Raw genomic sequence first — 10,379 nt, forward strand, 5'->3', positions numbered from 1 at the left:
ATATTATGGCTACGGGTGCTTTCACCACCATGCTATGAACTACCCCCATTTAGATGATCAAATAGTACTGTGTAGGCAAAATGGAAAGCTCATATTTATTTATTTTGCCATTTGGGCTTAAAAAAACAAGCAAAATATGATGCATGCACAAATGTTTACAACTTCTTGGATTTTATATTTTTTTAAAGAAAAATATGTTCATTGTGAGAATTTTAATCAATAAAATATGATTACACTATGGTGGGATTTTTATCACAGAATAAAGTTTGCCCACTTGCCAACAAAGTCTTTCAAATGAATGACAACATACAGCTTAAACTTGATGTGCAAGAAGATGCACATGCTGAGACATCCACATCAAGTTTTGGGCTGTGGGGATTTCTTGTGATCAGCCACCAACCCACATCTAAGATTAGGTTATTACATAAATGTCTGCAATGTGCACTAATCCATGTGTATATCTGTGACATGGAAGATCTACAGTGTTCACTAGTGTACATCTGCAGTTAATACTGTTACAAAAGAGATCAGTGTTCACCTGTGCATGAAGGCAAATTGCAAGAAAAAAGCAGAAAGTTAAGAATGTATCCACCCACTTGCACTAGAGATGTACTTTACCTGATGCCTAACACATGGCTGTATAATATTGTTGCACTCTTCTCCACCCTCTTATTACTACATGAATGGTTGTAACCACATTCTAAATCTGTCTTCAACAGAGATCAACTCCTAAGATACAAAACAGTTCCACCAAGGGATGTGTAAACATTAAAACCTACATTGGAGAACCACACCATCATTACTGTATGCCAGGGATGCACAACCTACGGCCCGCGGGCCATATTCGGCCCGCAACGCGGTGCCATCCGGCCCGCGAAACTTCTGCCCACAGTGCAGGAAATCGGCATGTTAGTAATAAAAGAAGACCTAAAAAAAGGAAGAAGAGGTATTTATCCCTACGTAGGGGCGTCTCTCAATCTTTTTTTTCGATGGACGAACATTTCGATTCAGTTCTCCGACTTGGTGTCTCTACGATGAGGCCGGAGATTCAGAAGTTGGTTTCGGGAAAACAACTTCAAATATCCCACTAATTAGTACATAATTAATGGTAAGTACAACTTTTTTCTAATAAAAAATGGTATCTGCTCTATTTTTTTTTCCTTTTTGTATTTTTGCGGTGAAGTGGCCCGCGACACGGCTGTCCGAAATGGATATGGCCCGCAGGCCGAAAAAGGTTGGGCATCACTGCTGTATGCAATAGTAATGTGTGGGCAACTATCCATTTTAGGTGCATCTCTTGCCAAACATGATACCAAGTGATGCTTTGAAACATCTACTTCACTCCCATGACTAGATGTGATGTCTGTAATTGCAATTATTTATGCTTTACATAGGGCTAATTGATAATCCTTATGAGCCACTGTGTTTATCCAGTTGTTACCCCACCTCCTTTCAACTGCTAGTATCAGCAGACCAGCATAACCATTTGTCATCAGGTATCAGTCAAGGGTGACATGAATACTTCTTCCCAGCATGGTAGTGTTACATTTATTTAAACTACTAAACATGTAAAAAAACACACCATAAATAGGTTCTCATGATGACCTACTTGAAGGATAATATAAAATTGTCTCTTCCTATATGATTTGTAGTAAAGGTATGGACACTGAACTCAAACGTTCTTATACATTGTACATGTAAGCTCACAGATGCTGTTTGTCGGTAAATAGCACCCTTAAAATGCTAGGGGTTTGTCAGACCCAGAGTTCACATTCAGTTAAAGTTAGGGTTTTTTTAAGCACCTCCACCTCATCTTAACCCATGAATATATATTTTTATTGATCAGCTGCAGAAAACAAGTACATGCCTTTAAATATTGATTCTTTTTAAGAAACTGCTATAAATGTGTATTTATGCCTGTAACTCTGTTAGTGACAGATTAACCCTTGATAACAGTAATGATGAAATGTTAGCTTTCAGGATTATTACAAAAAGCTTATGTGATGAAACTCCAACCTTAACTCTTTTGGTGTTTTTAGATCCCAATGCAAAATTATTTTCAGACCCTCTTGGCAAATTTTCTGTATGCAATTTGCCACTCTCTTACACAGCTAATGAATCCTTTCCACACAATGGCAAACTGCTCCGTGTACATTGAAGATCCTACTGACAGACCCTGATCAATATTGTGCTTATACTAAATCTGGAACTGAAATTTTCATGCTGTGGAGATGGACGCATTAAATAACTGCAAAATTGTGGCCATTGGGAGTCCACGTAGTTCTGTTACAGTTTAGCATAGAATTCAACTGCCTAGCCATTTATTGTAATGAAAGCATCATGTTGAAACTACACCCCTAGGGCACACATCTGAATATGCTGACATGCAGAGACACACCCACTCATAGTGATCTTGTTGAAACTGTCACCAACTATAAATATATGTATATGAGATCATGAAAATCAGTGCACAACAACACAGACTGCCTGGAGCAGACCGCTCACCCTGTCTTGTGAAGGCACAAGGGTAATAATCAGAGATAAAAGTTGCTGCAGTCCTTAGGTAGTTCGCACTAAATAAAAGCATCCACACACAGGCTAAGCACTAAGATGTCCAAACTGAGAATTACATCACACTATAAATCTACAGTAAAATGCTGAGAAGACGGTCATGCTTCTCGGGACAGCTAATACTGTGCTGGTCATCTGAAAGACAATCTAAAAACATTTTTCAATAATAAAAGGTCATATATATATACACTGAATAATACATATACATGTGTAAAAAAAGGGTTAATTATTTTTACAAGCATTGAAAAAAAACCCATTAAGTTCATCTGCTTTTTTTCAATTGGTTATAATTTTAAACACATTTGGGTAAAACTATGTGGGTGTGTATGAGAGAGAGAATATGACAAAGGAATTAATAAACAGGGGCTTGTGCCAAGCAGGCATCAAAGGTAATACACGAGGACAAGACTTTAAAAAATGCAACAGTGACATCTGAGGATCACTCTGTGATGGAGGACATTGCCCCATGCTATTTACAATCCTTTTTTACTGTAGGTCACCAGGGAAAAATATGGATTACATGTGCTTACAGACCAACACTCTGATGGCTGCAATATAAAGAAAATATGAAGTTATCTTTTCTTCCCTATACTTGAGGCTTTGAAAGCTTTACCCTAGATTTCTCAATGAATTTTCAGACGAGCATAGTATTTGTAGGCTTGAGATTGTAGGTGGACCTTCACTACTGTGAAATAGGGAAGGTGCAGAATGGGATGTGTTGTAAAAAAAAATGTGGATAGTTGTGAAATTTGGGCTATGTGCAAGTCAATGGACACCTGTGAAAGATGTACAAAACGATGAAAATATTCAAATTGAGATAAAGACAGAAAGGTGCTAATGGAAATGACATAAAGTTACACCGTGAATGATGCCCATGATGGTATTGTTGAATTGGGGTACAAAGTCTGGACATTGCTTATCTGCAACACTGCTCGATATTTAACTCTGTGTGAGGCATATTTTTGTTACACTAATTCATGCTACCTAGTCCACACAGTTTACTGCCACTACTGTCTTCTCTTGATAGCCAAGTAACTTATCTCAATATATCGTCAAATATCTCAGCCTTCTGTTGATTACTGACTGCCTGTATATCTTCATTGCATAGTGATACCAAATAATGCCATTTCTTCTACTTGTCATTAAGTCTTTGCCTTTTCCTGGCTTTGATGTCCTACAGCTAATTTTTGTTACAGACTAACAATACTTCAGCTCAGCATGCATGCATGATGTCTGAATGTAGGATGTTGGTAAGCCTGTACTTTGCCAGATTGTGGCACTCTTGTAGACTTGGCAAATAATTAAACCAACCTGCTGCCAAGAAAAGTGGCAAATTCTGCTAAATGGGGGCTACACTGGGGTTCAATAAAGAGTAGGAGACAAACATAAAGACAGGCAAAAAGGATAAGCAATAATGTACGTTTGTTTCTGCATGCCCCAAACAGTACTGGTTGGCTATAAAAAGATACATTTTCTGGCTAGCTGCTTAAAAGGCAGCACCCAGGCACCATCGATGGTTGGCCTTGCTGCGACGCAAGTGGAAAACCTGTGAGTCAATATGTGATCCTGCACTCTTGCTGCGAATATCATCCAGCAGTTTTTGCTCGGTCAGACGCATGAGGCCAATGTTGCGACTGGTGGCATTGAGTGACTGCAGCAGGCCATCACCAGACTAGGAATACACAAAAAGAAGATTGTTTGAAATGCCTTATGTTATAACAGTACGATAAAAAGTTCACAGCTTTCAAATTACGAAATTTTATCAATAAACAAGCCCAAATTTTATTCTTATTAAACCAAGTTATTAACACTTTCTAATAAAAGAAATACTTTATTAAGGAGTTCTTGATGTTTGGACAAACACCAAGGACAAGCTGCATGGGTTAAGCAGATAGCAGTATGAAGATTTGCACAGACTACTGTACGTAGGTACAAAAATACTTTCCATAGTGCAAAAGACTATTGTATTGTATGTTAATCCTACACACATGGAATAAAGACTGTATTTGCCTTGGGTTTTTTGATCTTCTATTTGCACTGTCCACAACTTGAAACATTGGCTCAGAATTCTGCTGTGAGACGCCTATAAGTCTATACAACTGACTGATGTGAACAGTTCTATTTCGGGTATCTTCTTTCTGTTTCTTGTCTATCTGTTCCTACTGTAAAATTTGCTCTCCAGTGATGAGGTGGTAAAATTATAAATGAAAGCAAATTAAGCTTTGTTTATTCCTTGTTACTTCTCGAGGAGCATAGGGCCGCAACACCACCTCGCCATCGGACCCAGTTTTGGGCAGCCCCCCTCAGTCGGGCCCATGTGGTTCCGATGTCCTTTGTCTCGTTCTCTACTTTTCTTTTCCAAGTTTGCTTTGGTCTCCCAACTCTCCTCTTCCCTGAGTTTTCCAGTCAAGTGTCTGCATTTGTGCTTTGTGATGTCTTGGCTAATGGCATTCTGATTGGTTCTTTTCCACGGGCTGCCATTGAAGGTCTTTTCAGGTCATCTTATTCCCAGCATATGGCGTAGCTATATAAGTATATCTACATATATTTGTAGTTATATTGATTAGCAGTTGTGTGGGGGCATCCCATGTATTCTGACTATCTTTACTGGGTCTTTGGGAGAGACATTGACATATAGATAATTTCCAGTAATATCTTCTTCTCTTAACTGTGTTGGGGAGACACAATTCAACACAGCAGAGGTGAACTCATGCCACGGGTATTGAGTCTGTGTGAGAAGGTTCCCAGTACTCTCTTTCATGTTAGCCACCCAGCTTTTAGTTTGTTTGACACAGAAATGATCGCCTTCGATATACTTTTCGAGGACCGTCTTTCGCAAGGTGCTATGTCAAACTATATGACCAAAACACACCAGCTTCTACAATTTGTTGTGGACAAAATCATTCATCTTTTGCTCTCTATAAGAGATCCAAAGGAATCTCTTGAAGCACTTTATTTGGAATGCCTGGATCCGTTCCAATTCTGTGAGTTGGGTCTATGCCTCGCAGCTGTACAGCATGATTGAGACAATGAGAGTCCCAGTAATATCACTGGCAGGTAAATTTTATAAACCATAACACTAAAATGATGATAATGTGTGAGTCAGCTTGGTGGAGCCTATACTGACAATTTTCATCTATGTTGCATATTTACACATGGTCAGACACATGATGTACAACAGTTTATGTTGTATACACAAGTACTCAGGTCAAACACGACAATTGTATCCTAACTTTTTCAATCATTTCTCTGTGATGTATACTTTTTTAAAAAAAAGTGCTCTCAGCTTTCTGGCAAGCCAGGAATTACAGTATGTAAGTTGTTATTATCATCATTGAGGACAAACCTTAATGATCTCTCTTGCATCAGGCAGCTGAGTGCCGACATGACGCTGGAAGACTCGCACCAGGGGACGGTCAAGTCGCTCACGTGTCATGAGATCAGAACTCATGACTGGGCCCTGAAATGATAGGATTGCGATGGCTATGTCATGGAGTGAGAAGATTAGTGTCTGGCATTTACTTCTAGTTTGTCACAAGTATCAGCTATCACGTCAATCTCTGCACCTTTTGCGTATTGTATGTAAAAGTCTTTCATTTGTATTATATCTCCAGTCTTCATGAATGGATGTGATAATGCATCTTACCATTTAACTGTCAGCAAGAAGTATGAGCATTTAATATGTAGCTAATTTTTCAACTTCATAATTGAAAATTCTGCTCAGAAATAAGCTGTATTATTCAGTGTAGTTATTATTCAACATAATTATGAACAAAGGTAGCTAAGATTGGGCGAGACTGAGTGACTACTGACCAACGTGTAACCCCAGGCAAGTTCTGTTGCATCATACCAGCGCTGTGCACGATGTATCGCATGTCGGTTTTCTCCATGGCAGACTCGAAGATGTTGCTATTGGCATCATATCAAATGACTTAAAACTTTAGATGACAATCATTTAGCATATAAAAGTAGTTACACACAGAAACACAAAAAGGCTAGTCTTCTTTATAGAATGTTAACAATAACATGCTAAAACTGTATACAAAAATAACAATACTTGCTAAACCTTCAGAAAAGTAAAATATCAGCTTGGCCAAAAGCTAAATAATTATATGAACTTATACCTGAAGTCCTTTGTCTTCCCTTCACACATATACAGCAGTATTCTCATCATTATGGTCACATCAAAGACATAAATCTGATAACCATAACAATTATGGTCACATCAATGACTTATAAATCTCATTTCCAGAATAATTATGGAAGCGTTACCTTCAGAGTCTCGGTCTCGGAAATTTTCTTAACGAGGCCGTCGTTGACCAACTTGTGAGCAGCTCTTTGAAGCCGCTCGATGGTGTCAATTGTTTCCCGGATCCCTTGGCGTAGATAGGCAGAGCGAGAACGTGCCTCGTCAGCCTCACCCAGGGCCTACAAACATAAAAAACCACATCAAAATCTCATAAAGCAATGCCTGCATGCGGAAAATGCAGAACCTAAAGTTGTTCTCAATAAAGATGGAAATAAAAGTCTGCAGATGTGAAAAAGAGAGAAAAAAAAGTTACATGGAATGTATAGTGGCTAAAAGAGAAAATTTTCAAGGATAGAGATACCACACCATCAACATAATTGTGGGGAGAATTTAATACATTACAAAACCTTGAGGGACATGTTGCAGATTCAGTGCACTCTCAATGTCATTAAAGATTGCACATCAGGTGCCTTTTTAAGTGGATGTTAAGTGTAAAGCAGGTTAAGTATCATGCAATGAACATATCACATGCTACAATGTTCAGTAATATCACACTTTTTTGCAGGACAGTTATTTCTTCTGTACCTGGTCTGTCTCAGGTGTGTAGGGTCCAAGCGCATCAGTCATGGCAACCCCCAGTCGGCTGCTATCAACCACAGAGACACGCCCATCAAGAGCACTCAAGGCACGCTTCTTGTCAGATATTTCAGCATTAGCTGCCGCATTGACGATAGAAGAGTCTGCATGACACAGCAGGTCGACGACTCGCGCACGTTCTTGATGTACTGCAAACAGTCGTTTTCTGGCTGCATCTAGCACCTGAAAGTCCAAACTCAAAGACAGTGAACTAGTATTTAAATTCTTCACATCAGTGATTGTACACACCCTTCAATCTTCAGTTTATCGCTCACTAATGTGTTTATAATGGTGGGTAGGGTATGACGACACATGCAGTAATCCATCAGTTGTGACAGTGTCTTACAATGGCTTAAACAACTGTATATGAATATGTAACGAAGTGGTGGGGGTGGTTGTGGACTGACGACAACAACCTAACACTCAAACCAAAAAGACAGGAACCGTCAGCAGATGCACAACCCTTTAATGTATGGGCTAGAACAATGGCCACGGCTGCGCCACACGTCAATGCTCCTTCCCCGATCCGCCGTTTCTCCTCCTCTGACTTTTTCTTAACGTCCCCTTTTTGTCGTCACCTTATTTTTGACATCACACCTTATGACATCCAGCCCACTATATCTACATAAACATATATGTACTAATAAATAAAAAATAAAATAAAGTTTTCTTGAGGAAAGAAAATCTAAGCAGTACAGTCATTTTATACGTCAATGCATGTTTGATTCTCCTTGCTGTTCAAACTGTCTTGGATGAGTGGTGGCATTTCTTTGATGATTTTTACCTAAAATGGTAAACTGTTATACAATGGTCATAATAAACAAAGGTGATTGTACTTCTGTGTAACACAAGTTAGCATGATTACCTAAGATTACTTTGAGTAATCTAGTTTCTGTTTTTAATATTCTTCCTTTTGCATGACTGTGTTGTTGAATAAAACACATGACATTACGATGATGAGACAAAAACCACCACACTATAGCACACATCCAACAGATGAAGAATACTGTTTCATACAGTTTTTACACAGAGTATACTAAAACTTGGTGCTGAGGCAGTTTTTACACACAACAGAGCATGCTATAACTTAATGCTGATACAGTTTTCAAATGCAGAATATAAATCAGCGTCAAGTCACCTGCAACTGCTGTTGCACGAGTCGCAGCTGAATCTCCAACTGCTTTTTGCTGTTGATGAGATGAGCACGCTCAGCATTTAACAAATCATCTGCCCCATCATGATCCTATAACCAGAAGACCAGTCTTCAACTTTATTACTATCAATAAACAATCAACAAGCATATAAAACTCAGTGTCAGCTTGCATACCAGGCAAGCAAAATTACCAAAGGAAGTATCAACTGCTTTTTTTTCTCTTGACATGTAGTAATAGTAATAGTGGACCTGATTTCAGTGAGAATATCTAGATATCACTATCACTATGATATTTTTCATCAACAGAATAATCCAACACAATGAAGTTAAGCATCCTAATACTAGATAACCATGACTTCAGAGTTTATAGCTTCCTGAATCCTGTACTTCTGGACCACAAAATCTGTAGCACGTATGATCTCAAGTTATATAAAACATTAAGACCTGGCATTTCTTACACTCCTGGATCAGTAAATATGTTACTAACTGTTACAAATGTATTAGAACAAAAAGTGAAACAGAGCTAAAAAATTTAAAACAAGTACATTGTTAGAAAACAATCAAGATTGTACTTCAGTTATTTATATATGTTGCCTTTAAGTTTTCTTGATTGCTCATTCTCTTCATTCATTAAATTGTGGATATGTATGTATATGTGCATGCCAACAAGCATATGCATAGCTTGTTAATATTTTTGTATACCAGTAATTAACAGTCTTGTATTCCACATTTTCTTATAAATGTTGATATTTCTTTATTTGTGTAAGATTGCCAGAAAAATTATATAGCTTTATCAGCTAGTATATATATAGTAATAATAATATATAATATCTTTCATAATTTTCTTGACAAACTAAGTTGCCCATTTGGAGCATATATGTTCCTCCTGGTGTTTTATAAATGATGATGATCAGTGCATGTATTCTTTTAACATTTGAAAAATTAAAAAAAACTGAAACTGAAAAAATAAAGCAAAAACTAAAATGTGCAGATTGCACATTTGTATGCCACATTATCATCATATTACAAATACGTGCTAATTAAGCCACACATCAGCTCCCAAATTTACATCCACACACACACAGTTCTCACCCGTTCCCTGGGCGGCCTGGTAGTGCGAATGGCCTGACTGTCCTTGTTGAGCTGAATATCTTTGCGGATATGCTCCAAACATTTCTCCAAAGCTTCCTTCCCGCGAGTGAGAGATTTGATTTCTTCGTTCGTGTCCAGAATGCTCTCTCTCAGTTTAGCCACCACTACGCGGACATCACGGGTGTAACGCCGAACCTCTTCGTTACTGAGAGAGGCGACGATGTCTCGCATGTGAGGTAGCGGGTCCAGCGAGCGTCCCAAGTCATTGCTCTTGTCACTTTTCTGTACAATTGTTTGGGATAATTTAACTGTTTTTATGCTGTTATTACGCCAGTTAGCCGGCCCAATGACAATCGAAGATACTTTGGCCATCTTTTGGAAAAAACAGTATTTGACTTCTGTTCTGGTTTTCTCCTAAGTCTTTCCCGCGTTGCTAGCTACCAATTAACAGTCAGCAGGATGCGTCGATCGCCATGAGCTGTTGCCTAGGGAGACATGCCTCGCGGGTTAGCTCTGTGGCTGTTAAAATAGTCCCGCATTTAATTTTGATAAGCTTCAGAACCACTTACCCATAATCCTCACTGCTGATCCAAAATGTGTTTTTAATTTTATTTCATGGAGTTTCTATCGAACAATTTATTTACACTTTACGTGGGTGGAGTCAAGTGATTCATTCGA

General features: G+C 38.5%; 1 protein-coding gene across 1 annotated transcript; it reads right to left on the bottom strand.

Moving 5' to 3' along the window:
* Nucleotides 1-1,814: 1,814 nt before the first annotated feature.
* LOC112574750 (coiled-coil domain-containing protein 105-like) lies at nucleotides 1,815-10,290 on the bottom strand. The gene is made up of 7 exons (XM_025255987.1): nucleotides 9,702-10,290; nucleotides 8,595-8,699; nucleotides 7,406-7,639; nucleotides 6,844-6,999; nucleotides 6,385-6,480; nucleotides 5,918-6,031; nucleotides 1,815-4,243 (listed from the first exon to the last, which is right to left on the bottom strand). Exons 1-7 carry the CDS (start codon nucleotides 10,071-10,073, stop codon nucleotides 4,058-4,060), a joined length of 1,263 nt encoding a protein of 420 aa, XP_025111772.1. The 5' UTR covers nucleotides 10,074-10,290; the 3' UTR covers nucleotides 1,815-4,057.
* Between the last annotated feature and the right edge of the window lie 89 nt (nucleotides 10,291-10,379).

The sequence above is a fragment of the Pomacea canaliculata genome, linkage group LG11 (genome assembly GCF_003073045.1).
Source record: "Pomacea canaliculata isolate SZHN2017 linkage group LG11, ASM307304v1, whole genome shotgun sequence".
NCBI classification, from domain to species: domain Eukaryota; kingdom Metazoa; phylum Mollusca; class Gastropoda; order Architaenioglossa; family Ampullariidae; genus Pomacea; species Pomacea canaliculata.

Excerpts from the sequence above, each read along its gene's own strand:
- LOC112574750 (XM_025255987.1), bottom strand. The coding sequence starts at position 10,073 with ATGGCCAAAGTATCTTCGATTGTCATTGGGCCGGCTAACTGGCGTAAT. Across the intron at positions 8,700-9,701 it reads CCAGGCCGCCCAGGGAACGG|GATCATGATGGGGCAGATGA; the intron begins GTGAGAACTGTG and ends TTCTGGTTATAG. Across the intron at positions 4,244-5,917 it reads ATGCAAGAGAGATCATTAAG|TCTGGTGATGGCCTGCTGCA; the intron begins GTTTGTCCTCAA and ends GTGTATTCCTAG.